The 16,539-nt window shown below is 48.9% G+C and overlaps 1 protein-coding gene across 2 annotated transcripts in view; it reads left to right on the top strand.

Moving 5' to 3' along the window:
- The first annotated feature begins 1,563 nt into the window (after window positions 1-1,563).
- Window positions 1,564-16,539, top strand: part of CUX2 (cut like homeobox 2) — a 277,464-nt gene continuing 262,488 nt past the window's right edge. For both annotated transcript variants that reach the window (XM_086347740.1, XM_086347741.1), the window contains exon 1: window positions 1,564-1,747. In XM_086347740.1, the coding sequence (XP_086203866.1) occupies window positions 1,685-1,747 (63 nt within the window). In that variant the 5' untranslated portion in view covers window positions 1,564-1,684. The remainder of the gene's footprint in view (window positions 1,748-16,539) is intronic.

Raw genomic sequence — 16,539 nt, forward strand, 5'->3', positions numbered from 1 at the left:
TCTTTTTTATAACCCTCTGTATTGATCTATTGTCCTAGACCAAGAGTGATGTCAGAAGTCCAAGCTGGGTCATAAAAAGAGAATATAATTTCCATTTGCTGTCTATAAAAGCAAATCTTTTGCCTAGAGAAAAAGCGGGGGAATGTCTCCTTTTTTTTGGGGGGTGGGGCAGAGGCTAGGGTAGGATTGGTAGGGGGACATGTCAGAAAGGGTGACTGCTGGGTCAGGAGAAGTGTTAGTTATGAAGTGGGTTGGGAGGTCTGAGTTCCTCCTGGGTGGTGGGCGTAGGACCTTGGGAGGGAGACTGGGGACTTTTCCCTTGCAGAGGCAAGATGATGGAAAAAATGTAAAAGAAATCTAGCCACCCGTGCTGTCCAGCGTCTGAAAAATTGCAGAAGACCAGAATTTCCCTCCAGCTGGGCTAAAGACTCTCTCCCAAAAGACAATCATAATAAAGGAGGCCCATACTGGGAAGGAGCCTGGGGTCCCCAGCTAGGCTAAGGACCCCAGAATAATGATTGTAACAGTGGCAGAGACATCTGTAGCTGTTAGTGATCCAGAGCTAGGCTAGGCCCCCTCAACATATAACGATACAAGCGAACCCACTGTGGGGGGAGAAACCATTCCAGAGGTTTAGCTAAGAACCCTCTCCAGTAATGCGAACAGTAAAACGACCTCCCATTCTAAAGTTGTGAGGAGCCCATGTAACTGCACTAAAGGCTCCTGAAAATAGTAACAAGAATCTCTATTGCAGAGGATCCCCGGAAAGAACCCAGTGCTATGACCAAGACAAGACATCGCCTCTTAATAATATAACTCTATAATGGCGTGGACTCTGCGCACGGCAGTGGTGACATTTCCGACAACTCAGTGGCGCCCCCGGGCGGCTGCCACCCGCCCACTGGCCGGCTCCCAACAACCCGCCGGCAGGGTAGTCTACGCAGCTCTAGCTGGCGGCTGATACCCTCGGATGCGAAGCTTAGCTGGCTGGCGAAGGAGCGGCGGCAGCCCGAGGCACGTGTTGTGTGCTCCGATTGCAAAAGAAAAAAAAATGCATTGCAAACTATTAACTTTTTTTTTTTTTAAGTATGCATTGCTGGGGATGGGGGATAGACAGGTGCGAGGCGAGGGTAGGCGCCCCACGTACCCGCCGCCTCCTGCCCCCGCAAACTTCCCTTTGCATTGATCAGCACGTTACGTCAGTATTGATAAGTTTGCAAAAAGCCAAAGTCAAGTGCAATCGCGCGGCACACCGACCCCGGACTTGGGGGGGGGGGATATGCAGCGAGCGCTCCGCGGGCCCGGGAGCCGGCTGCAGGCAGGGCAGCGGCGGCGCCAGCGCCTCTCGGAAACGCTGCCTCCCCCCCACTCCTCTCCTCCCACCCCATCCCCGGCCGCCTCCCCCGGGCGGGCGCCGAGCTCCCCGCCCCGCGCCCTCCTCCCGCGCCCTCCGGGGGTCGGGGGGGGCGCACGGCTCCCGGGCCCGGCGGCGGCGGCGCGGCGCCGCCGAGGGGCAGCGGGTGGCAGGAGGCCGGGGGGCGCCCGAGGGGCCCCGGGCGGTGGCGCGCAGGGCCCGGACTGCCGGCGGCGGCCCCGGGGCTGGGGGGAGTCCAGCCCGGATATTGAGTGCAGCCATTGAGAAAAGCCAAACTCTTGTGTGTGTGCGTCTCGAATAGCCCCCAAGATGGCCGCCAATGTGGGATCGATGTTTCAATATTGGAAGCGATTTGATCTACGGCGACTCCAGGTTAGTGCGGGCAGCACCGGCCGCGCGGCCGTGGGGAGCCCTCGGGCGCGCCCTGGGCGCACTGGGGAGGTCCCCGGGAGGGCGGTCGGGAGCCCTGGGGAGGCGGGCGGCGGCTGCTGGGGCTCTCAGGGGCTCGACTGCCCGCTGCCTATCGATAGGTATTAGGAATTGATCTCGCCGCTGCTCTTTGTTCGGTTCAATCATCGATTAGCCGCTGCGACCATGGAGAAGCGCTAGTGAGCCCATGGCCCGGGGAGCGAGCCGGCGGGTGAGCGGCGGAGTGAGGCGCGAGGAAGGCAGGGTCTGCGGTTCCAGGCAGGGGGCTGCAGGCGGGACCTCGGGCAACCCCCCTTGCGCCGCACTTTGCGCGCCTCCCAACTTCGCGGCGCCCGGGGAGGCCGCGAAGCGCGCCGCGTGCCTGTCCGCGCCCGGCTGGGGCTCGGGCGAGGGAGGGAGGGAGCTGGCGGGCTGGGAGGAGGAGGAGGCGTAGGGGGGAGGCATCCGGGGTTGGCTAGGAGGCGGCTCCGCGCCCCGCCGCCCGCCAGCACCTCCGCCGCCGCCGCCCGCCTAGCTGCGCAGCCCGGACGCGCCGCCACCCGGGGGCCGCTGCTGCCGCCCCAGCCGCTACAGCCACCGCCGCCGGACTGGCCGCCTGCACCGGCAGACCTCTCCTCGTGCCGGGTTCTCGGGGTTCGTCTTTGCCTCTTGCTTTATCCCCCTCGCCAACCTCTTTCCAAGTCTAGGTGGGGACGGGCGGTGGAGATGGGCCCGGGGCGCGCGCAAGTTTGCGCTCCTGCCTCAGGGGCCTTGGAGAGCCGGGAGCTGCGCAGAGCAGGTGACTTCGGGCTCTCGGGCCCACTGGAACTTTTAAATAGGAGATTCCCTCGCTGTTTTCTGCCTCCTGCTTTTCCTCTCCGCCACTCCTCTCTTTCCTCCTCTCTCTAGTCTCTTCTTTCTCTTTTCCCTCTTCCTCCCTGGGGCGACTCCCTTCCAAACTCCAGCACTTTATCCCCGTTCCACCTTTTTCTGGGAGTCTGTGTGTCTCCTCCAGATTGGGGGTTATTCTTGCTGACCCAATAGGAGACTGGGCCGCGGGATGGAATCTCACAGAGAACTGCGCACAGAAGGCACAACGCTAGCCTCTGTCCTTTCCCAGGTGCCCCAGGATGCTCCTGACAAGCCCCCAAACCCAGGAGTCTCACCGAGGTGCGGTGGGAACAAGGGGCGGGGAAGTGGTGCTGGTTACCGGACGATTAAAGCATCCTGCCTTGGCCTTGACATTCTTGGAAGAAGGGAGAGCATCAGTCTGGAGATAAAAAGGGACCCGCTTTTTTTTTTTTTTTAAATCCGCCTGCAAATCTCGTTAAGTTTCTTCTGATAAGTGGTTCCAGTGCCCCCCTCCTCCTGGTGGCTTCCCAACCCCCCTCCTTTCTAACCCCTCACTCCCCGCAGGCCCCCTCCTTCAAAGCCAGTGAGCTGGAGAGAAAATCGGGGCACTCAGGCATGCAGTTAATAACTGCAAGTGCCTTGCAATTCCAGGTCCTCACTCGAGTTGGGGCTACAGTTTGGTGGCCATCTGAGGCGGGCAGGGCTGTGAGCTGTGGTTGCTGTTTTAAATGATGCTAAAGTGGCCTTTCTGGAAGAGTGGGGGATGGGGGAGGGGGAGAGAGAGAGAGAGAGAATGGGAGAGAGAGAGTTGGGCAGCCACATTGGGCTTGGCACGAAGGCCAATGGTAATCGTATTCCCTGCTAATGTTTGTAAATGAGACCCGGGCACGGCTGGGGGACAGCGTCTTTATTTATGATTGATGTTCTGTAACATAAGGAATGACAAGAACGTGGCAGACAAGAGGAGAGGAACCAGAAGGGCTAGCGAAAGCCCTTTGCAGGGTCCTATTGTTATTCTGGGCTGGAGAAAATTTCCGCGGCGAGATTTACAGCGCTGGTATTTGCTCCCGGTTGGCCGGAATGTCAGTTAACACAATTTTCATTAGATAACTCGTTTTCAATTCGGGGAGCTTGGGCTGCAACCGGGAGGTGGAGTGAGACCTGGGCTGGGTGCTGAGGGGTGGGTACGGCTCCCAGGGGGCTGATTTCTGAGCTGGAGTGGAGGGGGTGTTGAACCTCAAGTCTCTCCTGTCTCAGGCTCAGGGGTCTTTTGTGGAGCTGTTGAGGTCACCCAGATCTTGATTTCAGTTGGACTCCCATTGATCTGGGAACCCTTTGTTAGGGTTTTAGAAGATGCTGAGGTGAAAAAGCAAATTTGAACTGGAAAGGATGAAGATGGGGGTGGTGGAAAGCCTTGTTCAGGTGATGGGAAAATAGAGCCAGGACCTCTCCCCGCACAGGGTGTATACTTAGGGTGCAGGAGGGAGGGATATGTTCATTAAAACAATGGCTGGTGTGTTTGGCACAAAAGGAGAGGGCTCTGGGGAAAGGGTTAACCTCATTTACATGGATATTAAGCGGGGGTGGGGGGGTGTCCCTTTGGGAGTTTGAAAAGCTGTACACTTTAAGAGAACAGAGGTACATGTGGCAGCGGTGTACACACATTGAGGCCCTCACATCTGCTGTGGTCTCCACCCTTGTCCTGAAGTGTTCAGGTTTTCCCCTGCCCAACAGGACTGCGCCCCCACCCAGCCCCATATTCTCACTGATGCCATTTTTGTTGGAAACGGATTATGAGCCTAAGCACTTGCGCCTCGGATCATCTCTTGTGCATAACGCTAATGACTCCTGTGCCACACTTTTATTTTCATTTTTTTCCCTTCCCACTTTCCGTTTACAGGGGAAATAGCTAGAAAGGAAAACTTCAGCTGGCTTGTTCCAAGATCTGGGTAGGAAAGGTGGGCCCCCACTGCAGGCCCCGTGCAGGCCAAGAGCTTTGGGCTCACTTGTCCCATGGCCCCGGATGTTTGTTGAGTGTGAGGAGGTGTGTATAGCTTCAATTCAGTGGTTTCATGCAGCCTGGTCGCTGAGCGTTGGAATGGCCAAGGCAGCAAAGGCGGCCCATGTCCCCAGGCCAGACCATGCTACCAACGCCACTCCGATACTGGCAAGAAAGGTGACCTTGTACTGGCCCATGCACAGCCCTCTGGAAGTATATATGTTTCAAACATAGAAGCAGTCTGGTTATTACTCCTTCCAGTGCCATCTCTGGACACAGTGGGGCTGTTTTCCTAGGATGGAAGTCTGTCAGCAGTCTTAATGATGGTGAAGATGCTGTGACAGTTGGTACCCTGCTCCAGGATCCCTGAAACTGCTTCCCTCTTTCTTTGCTGCTGCTTTTTGTCTCGGCTGCTGGCAGTCCAGGAAACGAGAAGAAATAAAATTCTATCCCAAAGTTAATGCTAGGCATATTTCATTTGGTTATAAGATTGCTTTATGGTGAACATTACTAATGCAGTATTTTTTTATGGCTTTTCTGTGTATAGTCGTCGTAACCGGATTCATACCTTTATGATTTTCTTTTTCTGCTTTACTTTGCCACTTTTTTAAATGATGCTCTGGGTCCAGTCTCTCGTGATATCTTTTTTTTTTTTTTCCTTCAAAGAGTGTTAATCAAGCTAACAAGAGTTGGTGCTCAGTCTGAATGCACATCTGTTTCTTGGGAGGAAAGAGGTTGGCTGGAAGGATCACACTGTACGAACTTGGGAGGAAAAGGCAAATTCTGCTTGGGATGTGAGCCTTTAGGGAGGAAAACTGATGGGTCCTCAAATGAGATAAGCTGGACTTTTTGTAAGGAGTTTTGGAGAAACTTCTAGGAAGGCTCAATTTCTTGGCGTACGGGAGATGGGACTTGATGGAATGTTTTTCTCAGCTCAAAGTTTAGAAAAGAGCGTGGATGTGATTAAAATATTATAACCTTATGATATTCTGAAGTGCATAAATTTTACATATCAGCCACAGAGAGTTTAGACATCCATTAGAGCCTCTGACAGCTTGACTTATCTAAATGTGCTATCATTTAACAATGTGTCAAAATTCCTCTTTCTTTAGATGACAGCAGTAAATAAGCTATCAGCCCTGTTGGCGGAATCCTAACTTTGGAAACTTCGCTGTAATAGAATTGCTGCCGGGGTGGGGAGCATATGAGCAGACCAGGCTTGGTACGGCCCAGGCCCAGGCCCGTGAGATGGACTGGCATTAGGCGAAGGCTGTGGGAGCTTGGAGCGGGAGGAGAGGGAGCGGCAGGAGACAGAGGGATGAGGGGAGATTTCTAGCAGCAGCTCTGTGAATACGACCAAACTATTGGCCAGCCCCCTGGACCCTTCCAGGTCCAACCAGCGGGTGACCCCATTCCATCTGCCTCTCCAATTCATTGCAAGCCACACCCTGTGAGCCTATTTTGCAGAAGGAGCTAGAAACAGGTGTTGAGAATTTATATAAAGAACCCAGCAGTCTTTTCTGGGCATCCCAAAATTCTGAATTTCTCAACTCGACAGAAATTGTTTCCCAAAGATGGGCCTCTCTTTGAATGCTGGAAGAAAAATGAGCAACGTCTCATCCTTGACCGCTTTTGCTGTTGGAGGTCTCGAAGTTTCTTTTATTAATACCTGAATTCACTGTAGAAAATTGAGAAACCACGGACAAGCCTAAAGAAGCAAATAAGCGTCTCGGTGGGTTATTTCAGATGAGCATGGTGCTATTTTGACCAGAGGGAACAGCTTTTCTGATGATGGTGGTGCTTTTTTTTTTTTTCTTTCCTTTTTCTTTCTTTCTTTCTTCTTTTTTTAAACTCTTCTGTTAAAGTGAGGATTCTGTCTTCAAACTTGACATTCTGTCGTGGTAACCTTTCTTCCGTCAGATAGAATTTCAAATGTGAGCACCTCAGCTGGTGCTAAATTTGATCCTGGATGATGGTCGAGGTGGCTGTCCAAAAACTATGGTTTTCTCTGTTGCTTTCTGAAAGGGCTGAATTTCTGGGGGCTTCCAGTTATCTAACTCAGACTGAGCCTGGCAGAGGTTGAGTGTGGGAAGGGGACTGAGGTAGTTGGCTGCCTTTGTTTCTGGCTTAGGAAATCAGGGTTCAGTCTTCTATTTGATTTTTCTGTCTGGGGGATGCTCTTTCTTAATGACAGTAGCTTATATCAAAGGTGTCAGGGAAGGTGGAAGTAGTAGGCAGAGGGGAAGGGCCCCAAGAGCAGCTAAGAAGTAGTCTCTAGCACTCCTGGGTGAATCCACTAACATTTCAAGTCTCCCATTTCTTAATCCTTCACAGAGACTGGTTGTGCTCATCTGGTTCGCTGTACTCAGTTGCTGTAAAGGGAAGGATGCTGACATACTTTGTGTGCCAGTTAAATGTATTGCCTTTTCATGGCCTCAGGGCCCATTTTGGCAGTGATGAGGAGCCATTGGTCTCTTGAGCAGAATTTTCAGACAAAATCATGCCTGGAATGGAGTTCTTGGTTTCTAAGCCTTGAGGATCCCTTCAGAAAATGGTTTGTAGTGTTTTGTAGGATATGAACAATCAGTTCCTCTCATACTTAATTTAAAAATCCAGAGTCCTTTCCCCTGATCGTAAGACTCCAGGTAGTCGAGCCCCGCCGCCGTTACCCTTCTGACTTCGTCTCCAGCGTCTCTCCCCCCCTCGCTCTGTTCTAGTCACAGTGGTCTTTTGGTCCCTCAGGCTCGTCAAGCACATTCTTACCTCAGGGACTTTGCACTTGCAGTTCCCTCTGCCTGGGGCTCTTTCTCCTGATCTTCCCATGGCTGGCTCCTTTGTGGTCTCACCCCAAACCCCTGAAGAAGCTTCCACTACCCTTTAATGTGCAAATATGCTTCCCCTTCTTTAAGGATGGTGTTTCCCTGAAGGTTTCAACCTCATGACCTTCCCAGGGGTGGCTTCTCTCTAGGCTATTTAGAAACCATCTAGGTCTGCCATCAGGGTTGGCAAACTTTTTCTGTGAAGAGGCAGATAATAATATGCTTTAGGCTTTGTGAACCACGTGGTGTATGTTGCAAGCACTCGGTTCTGCCACCGTGGCATGCAAATAGCCATAGACAAGAAAACTGAATGTGAATGGTTGTGTTCCAGTAAAACTTTACAAAAACAGGTGAAGGGCTGGATTTGGCCTGAAGGCCATGGTTTGCTGAGTCTGTCTACAGGTCTCTAATGATGGCAGTAGCGTGGCTGAAGTGTTTCACTTTCCAGTTAAGAGTGTTAAGGTAGATCACATGTAGTTCCAGAAACTTGTTCTCTACCCTTTCCCTCAAGAGGGAAGTAAGAGGAGCCAAGATGGTGAGGTGCCCCTGTCTAGCTTCCAGGCCTGGCTCCATCACCTATTGGCTATGTGATTTGTGGATGGGTCGCTTAACCTCTCTAAGCCTTATTTCCTTGTCTCTAAATGGAACTAATAGTAATCTCCACCTTTTAGATTGTTCTTAAAGATTAAAGCACTTTAAGTGTGAAAGTGCTTAGCACAGTTTGGGACACACAGTTAGTGTCCCATAAGTGTTTTACTTCTTATTGTTGTTGGTATTTTTAGAGAGTAAGAGAGGAGTGAGAAAACCAAAGGAGCAGTGGATCCTGGAATTTGCTGGCCTTGCAAGCTTGTTTTAGAGATTACTGGGCACTTTTTCTCTTCTCTTTTCCTCCACTGGGGGCTTACTATATTAATATATTACTAATATTATATGTGATGTCTTATATCTTGGGAGCTCAGACTACAGAGGTTGCAGGCTGGGAGCTATGTCTGGACCACGGATGTATCTGTCCAGATTAGTGCAATATTTAAAACCACTTTTTTAAATATAAGCTTCTCAGCATTTAAAACACAGAAGATGTTACCTAAGAAATTCAGATATTCAGTATCCTGTACAAATCCAACACTCTGGCCGCGCTCGGCAGGGAATGGAGACCTAGCAAGGGCATGACAGAGGGAACAGTGGTGCAGAGACCCTGGGCTGAGGGTCTGCAGTGGATCAGACAGCTCCAGGGGCCATGAGGCGGGTACCTGTCAAGGCCACTGGCTGCCATTCTCCAAGTGCCAAATGTCAGACGAGGCTGCATTTTCAGAAGAACCGAAAGGCCCTGACCAGCTTCATGAAGATACATGATTGGCCTGCTGTCTCTGCTTTTCCTCAGTAGCTCAGTCACCCTCAGAGTGGGCCGGTGGCTGCCCCCTCCTTCCTCGTCCTTTCCCTATGCATCCCCTCTGCCATCCTTCAGCCGAATGAAACAGCAGTTCCAAGATACGCATTTGTCATTAAAAAGAAAGAAAGAGAAAAAAATCAATCCTCCAACCTCTTTGGCCTGAGCTGGTTGTCTGCCCCAGAAGCCCGGAGCCGAGCAGTGCTTAAGACTCTCTGAGCCGCCGTCGCTCAAACTCGACGGGGTAAGTGGCTCCCCGGGAACCATTATGGTCGATTGACTTGTCCAGCCAGCTGTTTGGAGTGTGGGTGCTGCAGACGGAGAGACCACAGGGGTCAGCAGCACAGCCAGGTCGAGTGCAGATTTCAAGTGAGGCGGTCACTCAGAGGCGCTCAGGGGCTGGGGGCAGCTATCTGACGTGTTGGTCCATTGTGGATGTCCATGGGCTCCAGGGATCTGAGGGGTGTAGTGTGGACAGCAAAGTCAAGCCCTGCAGTCTCCCACTCCCAAAGATACTTAGTGAGGACTTGGGGGCCGCCTGGCTGTATCCCAGCCCTGCCACTTACCAGCTATGTGACCTTGGGCAAATCACTTAACCTTTTTGAGCCTCGGTTTTCTCTCTCATGTAAAATAGGGATGATAGTAGTATCTGCCTCCTTAAGGATTGTGGATTAAGTGAGTTAGTGCATGTAAAGTATGAAATCTGTGCCTAGCACATAGATGTGCTGTATAATGTTAATAATAATAACTGCTGTTGTCCTATACTTTGAAAATGTATTGGTTTAGCCAAAAAAATTCATTCAGGGTTTTCCATAAGATGGTGCAGAAAAACATGAACAAACTTTTTGGCCAACCCAATATATTCACCACTCACAGTATAACTAAAAATTGTGTAAATTATAATAAGTAAATATCATAAATACTATCAGTTCAGTTCAGTCGCTCAGTCGTGTCCGATTCTTTGTGACCCCATGAATCGCAGCATGCCAGGCCTCCCTGTCCATCACCAACTCCCGGAGTTCACTCAGACTCACATCCATCAAGTCACTGATGCCATCCAGCCATCTCATCCTCTGTTGTCCCCTTCTCCTCCTGCCCCCAATCCCTCCCAGCATCAGAGTCTTTTCCAATGAGTCAACTCTGCATCAGGTGGCCAAAGTACTGGAGTTTCAGCTTTAGCATCATTCCTTCCAAAGAAATCCCAGGGCTGATCTCCTTCAGAATGGACTGGTTGGATCTCCTTGCAGTCCAAGGGACTCTCAAGAGCCTTCTCCGACACCACATTAAATAATAATAATATGCTGGCAATATCATGGTGAACAGGAAGACAAAGTGCCAGTCCTCACTTAGCCCACAGACAATGGAGGGGGGTGGATGCATATATTATTGGACAACCAGGTGTGTAGTCACACACGGACATTTGATTCTGAGATAGCATGTGGCAAAAAAACTGCCTGAGTCTGAGCATCAAGGGAGCCTTCCTGGAAGAAGTGACCCTTTAGCCAAGGTGTCAAGGACAAGGTCAGGGAAAAGCATGCCTGGGAATAGCATGTGCTAATACCTTGAGGTGGGTGGAAAAACAGTGCGTGCAAGGAACTGGAGGAAGGCAGTGAAGCTGGTCACAGATTCTGAGCGGCTATTGTGGTGGTGATCTAGTCGCTAAGTTGTGTCCGACTCTTGCAACCCCATGGACTGCAGCCTACCAGGCTCCTCTGTCCATGGGATTTCCCAGGCAAGAATACTGGAGTGGGTTGCCATTTCCTTTTCCAGAGGATCTTCCTGACCCAGGGATCGAACCCAGGTCTCCTGCACTGCAGGAAATTTCTTTACCAACTGAGCCAGGAAGCCTTGTTAGACCCACCTTTATCCTCACTCTTGGCGTCTGTCAGTTGGGAGTAAGGATGAAGTATAAAATAAGATTATTTAGCACATGTTTGGCCTGGAGTGAATCTATCTCAATGAGTACTTTGAAAAATACTCAAACACCATATCAGCCTTTGTTGTTCAATTGCTAAGTCCTATCTGTCTCATTGTGACCCCATGGACTACAGCACGCCAGTCTCCTCTGTCCTCCACTATCTCCCAGAGTTTGCTTAATTCCTGTCTGTTGAGTTGGCAATGCTATCTAACCATCTCATCCTCTGCCAGCCCCTTCTCCCTTTGCCTTTATCATTTCCTAGCATCATAGTCTTTTCCAATGTATTGGCTCTTTTTATCAAGTGGCCTAAGTATTGGAGCTTCAGCTTCAGCAACAGTCCTTCCAGTGAATATTCAGGGTTGATTTCCTTTCGGATTGACTGGTTTGATCTCCTTGCAGTCCAGGGGACTCTCGAGAGTCTTCTCCAGCACCACAACTTGAAAGCATCAATTCTTCCATGCTCAGCCTTCTTTATGATTCAACTCTCACATCGTACATGACTACTGGAGAAACCATGGCTTTGACTATACAGACCTTTGTTGGCAAAGTGATATCTCTGCTTTTTAATATAGTGTCTAGGTTTCTCATAGCTTTCCTTCCAAGCCTTAAGTATTGCTTTTATTTTTTTAACAAGGTATTCAGCCCAATTCTTGCTCTGTTGCAAAATACGCCCAGTTCCCCAACTTCTGTTTATCTTGGAATCATGGCACCGGGCCATCAGGATGCAAATCTCAGTTCTGCTTCTTCCTAGCTGTGTCCCTTGGGTAAGTTAGTTCCTCTTTCTAAGATTTGGTTTTCTCAGCTGTCAGGTGGATATAATAATGGTACCTCCCAGTGGTGGCCCTGAGAAAGCACCTTGCAGATCTTTGTCTATAAGGAGTGTGATGGGCAGGTGGCACCAGATCCTGCCCTTGAAGATCACCCGCAACTGCCACAGCCAGGGACTGAGTGTAATAGGGACTAAGAGCAGACTGGTTCCTGGGACACATGGGATTCATTTGCAGGCTCTGGACTCCTCTGCAGTCTAGGGTGCTTCCACTAACCAGCCAACCTTACCAACTTTCCTTCCTTCTTCTCTCACTCACGCCCTCCCTCCCTCTCTCTATTCTGGCTCCCTCCTGCAGGGTGTGGGTATTGATCCTGATAAACCTCTTTGTCTTGTAATCCTGACTTTGTATCTTCTTCTCAAAGGACCATGCTTTCCTACAGGGAAGATGAAATGAGGTTTGGCCATCTACCTAAGGCACCTAGTGCATAGAGAGTGCCCAGTTGAGGTATCTTTTATGTCTCGTTGGGAGCCTGGGTGGTATCGCTCTCAGCGTTGCCTCTTTCTGGTTGCCTGTTCTTACCTGGGCCCACTGTGTGATTAGGTCCTCCATTCCCTTTTGTATCCCGTCATTATGTTTTGCTCTCATTTCCTGACACGCCTCCCCTTTTTATTCAAGCAGTCTGGCCTCCTCACTGTTCCTTGAACACACCAAACATATTCCAGCCTTGGGGCCTTTGTACTTGCTGTTCCCATTGCATTTCCCAGACATCTCCTTAGTTTGTCTCAGTCTATTCAGTCCTCTATTTAAATATTACATCTTCGGAGAGGTCCTCCCTAAGCTTCCAAAATGCCTCCCCGCCCCCTGCCCTGTTTACTGCTATCTGCTTTACCTGATGTGATAATATGTATGTATTTGTTCGTTTGTTTACCATCCGTATTCCTTCCTGGGCTTCCCTGATAGCTCAGATGGTAAACAATCTGCTGCAATTTAGGAGACCAGGGTTCAGTCCCTGGGTCGGGAAGATCCCTTGGAGAAGAGAATGACAACCGACTCCAGTATTCTTGCCTGGAGAATTCCATGGACAGAGGAGCCTGGTGGGCTACAGTTTATTAGGTCGCAAAGAATTGGACATGACTGAGCGACTAACACACACATATTCCTCCCTGAGGAGGGCAAGGACGTAGTAAGTTCTTAATAAATATTTGGATAATGGAGTGGATGAATAGCACAGGAAGGGTGAGTTGGGAGCAACTGCCTTGACTTTACCTTGGGAGGCAGTCCTGGGGGACCCAGCTCCTCCCAGACCCCCAGCTTCTTCACCCATCACTGGCTCTTGAAATTCTCTCACTCTGTGATTGGGAATTGGGCACAGGCCTCAGACTCGCAGTGAACAAGGGTTTATCTTTAGCTCTGTGAGTCTTGCTTTAGAAACTGGTGACCCCAATTCCGGCCTGGGAAGTAGCTCCCATCCTAATTAATAAATCCATTAATTAATTACTGGGGCAGGCTGTGGACCGTTAGCAGTGATTTGGTGGCCTCAGTCACAGACAACTCAAAGCAGGTTCCTGCAGTCTGTGAGATGGCTGTTGTGGGGGGCACAAGATAGCCAGTTAACATGTTTTGGGATCCAGGTGACATCCTTCTCTCAAAGCCTGGTTCATGGGTCCATATGATCAGCCCAGCAGGCATCAAAGAGGGATCAAGGTCTCTGGACAGCATCACTAGAGTTGGGGGGATTTCCTGCTCAGCTTCCGCTGGGACTTCTAGTTTATAATCAGGCAGGAAGTCAGGATTGGAGTCTCCCCTTCCCTTTTATGGCTAAGATAGCCTCAGTTTTTCTGTCTAAAATAGAGTTTCCTGGAGTTGTTGAGACAGATTATTCATTCATTCACTTGATGAACATTATTCAGCACCTGCTATGTGTCACATGCAGTGTAAAGTGCTGGGAGAGAAGCAGTAAACAAAACAGACCAAGTTCTTGCCCTCATAAAGCTTTTCTTTTATAATCGCTTGGAGATAGAAGTACTTTTCTCCAAGGCTGTGAGAGGTAAAAAATGACAAACCAAATGACAAACCAATACAGACATAGCCTAGGACTGGGCATGCTGTAAGCCTTCCCAAAATGGTGACTGTTGTTAATCATGATCTTTATTAACAGCAGTAATAATGACTATGATGATGATGATTCTGTGAGGTAATTCCCGTTGAATTTCAGTTACCTGGGAGCAGTACCTGAAATGATTTGAGCATGGGCTTTGGACCCCGGCCTTGCTGTTTCTTAACTGGGATGCCTTGGGTGATTCACTGGATTTCTCAAAGTGTTAGTTTCCTTATCTGTAAAATGTGAATTAAATACAGCCTTTACCTCATAGAGACCTTATGGGGGTGTTGATGCAGTGACTGGTAACTGACTGTGGCTCAGATCATGAACTCCTTATTGCCAAATTCAGACTTAAATTGAAAGAGGGGAAAACCACTAGACCATTCAGGTATGACCTAAATCAAATCCCTTACGATTATATAGTGGAAGTGAGAAATAGATTCAAGGGATTAGATCTGATAGACAGAGTGCCTGAAGAACTGTGGGCGGAGGCTCGTGACATTGTACAGGAGGCAGAGATCAAGACCATCCCTAAGAAGAAGAAATGCAAAGTCAAAATGGTTGTCTGAGGTGGCCTTACAAATAGCTGTGAAAACAAGAGAAGTGAAAGGCAAAGGAGAAAAGGAAAGATATACCCATTTGAATGCAGAGTTCCAAAGAATAAAGCCTTCTTCCATAATCAGTGCAAAGAACTAGAGAAAAACAATAGAATGGGAAAGACTAGAGATCTCTTCAAGAAAATAGAGATACCTAGGGAACATTTCATGCAAAAATGGGCTCAATAAAGGACAGAAATGGTAGGGACCTAACAGAAGCAGAAGATATTAAGAAGAGGTGGCAAGAATACACAGAAAAACTATACAAAAAAGATCTTCATGACCCAGATAATCACGATGGTGTGATCACTCATCTAGAGCCAGACATCCTGGAGTGCGAAGTCAAGTGAGCCTTAGGAAGCATCAGTATGAACAAAGCTAGTGGAGATGATGGAATTCCATTTGAGCTAGTTCAGATCCTAAAAGATGATGCTGTGAAAGTGGTGCACTCAATATGCCAGCAAATTTGGAAAACTCAGCAGTGGCCACAGGACTGGAAAAGGTCAGTTTTCATTCCAATCCCAAAGAAAGGCAATAGCAAAGAATGCTCAAACTATGGCACTCATCTCACACGCTAGCAAAGTAATGCTCAAAATTCTCCAAGCTAGGCTTCAACAGTACGTGAACTGTGAACTTCAAGATGTTCAAGCTGGATTTAGAAAAGGCAGAGGAACCAGAGATCAAATAGCCAACATCCGTTGGATCATTGAAAAAGCAAGAGAGTTCCAGAAAAATATCTATTTGTGCCTTATTGACTATGCCAAAGCCTTTGACTGTGTGGATCACAACAAACTGTGGGAAATTCTTCCAGAGATGGGAATACCAGACCACCTGACCTGCCTCTTGAGAACTCTGTATGCAGATCAGGAAGCAACAGTTAGAACTGGACATGGAACAACAGACCGGTTCCAAATGAGGAAAGGAGTACATCAAGGCTGTACATTGTCACCCTGCTTATTTAACTTATATGCAGAGTACATCATGAGAAACGCTGGACTGGAAGAAGCACAAGCTGGAATCTAGATTGCCAGGAGAAATATAAATAACCTCAGATATGCAGATAACACCACCCTTATGGCAGAAAGTGAAGAACTAAAGAGCCTCTTGATGAAAGTGAAAGAGGAGAGTGAAAAAGTTGGCTTAAAGCTAAACATTCAGAAAACTAAGATCATGGCATCTGGTCCCATCACTTCATGGCAAATAGATGGGGAAACAATGGAAACAGTGAGAGACTTTATATTTTTGGGCTCCAAAATCACTGCAAATGATGATTGCAGCCATAAAATTAAAAAATGCTTGTTCCTTGGAAGAAAAGTTATGACTAACCTAGACAGCATATTAAAAAGCAGAGACATTACTTTGCCAACAAAGGTCTATCTAGTCAAGGCTATGGTTTTTCCAGTGGTCATGTATGGATGTGAGAGTTGGACTATAAAGAAAGCTGAGTGCTGAAGAATTGATGCTTTTGAACTGTGGTGTTGGAGAAGACTCTTGAGAGTCCCTGGACTGCAAGGAGATCCAACCAGTCCATCCTAAAGGAAATCAGTCTTGAATATTCATTGGAAGGACTGATGCTGAAGCTAAAACTCCAGTACTTTGGCCACCTGATGTGAAGAACTGACTCATTGGAAAAGACCCTGATGCTGGGAAAGATTGAAGGCAGGAGGAGAAGGGGACAACAGAGGATGAGATGGTTGGATGGCATCACTGACTCAATGGACATGAGTTTGAGTGAACTCTGGGAGTTGGTGATGGACAGGGAGGCATGCTTCAGTCCATGGGGTCACAGAGTGTTGGACACGACTGAGCGACTGAAGTGAACTGATGCAGTGAAGCATGGAAAGCTCTTAGCACAGAGCATGGTCATTCCTAGGAAACGAGAGCATCTATTATTGCTTTTATTATCATTGTCATCATCATTGTTTTTTTATTCACCTCCTGGTCATCACTAGCCAGCAGTAAGGTTGCCCAGATCCTTGCAGAGAGACAGTGGATGGGAGGTCAGGCCTCTCCAAATACCGCTTGGCTGGCCAAAGCAAGACCAGGCCTGGCGTTTGCTTTGGAACATCAGAAGGAAGCTGTCTGCTCAGAAGTCCTGACAGTTTTTTAACAAATAGTTCTTTCAACCTTTAATGCATGCTGAACAGTGTTTAGAGCCCTTGACGAATATTATCTCGTTTAACTCTCACAACCATAGCACAAGAAAACTACTACTATCCTGCTTTTACAGTTGAGCAGACTGAGGCACAGAAGGTTAAGTTCAAGGCCATATTGTCAGCAAGCAGCAGAGCTTGAATTCTAATCCAGGACTCAG

The sequence above is a fragment of the Bos grunniens genome, chromosome 17 (genome assembly GCF_055505025.1).
Source record: "Bos grunniens cultivar Pamir isolate PY7600 chromosome 17, Bosgru_T2T1.0, whole genome shotgun sequence".
Taxonomy (NCBI): domain Eukaryota; kingdom Metazoa; phylum Chordata; class Mammalia; order Artiodactyla; family Bovidae; genus Bos; species Bos grunniens.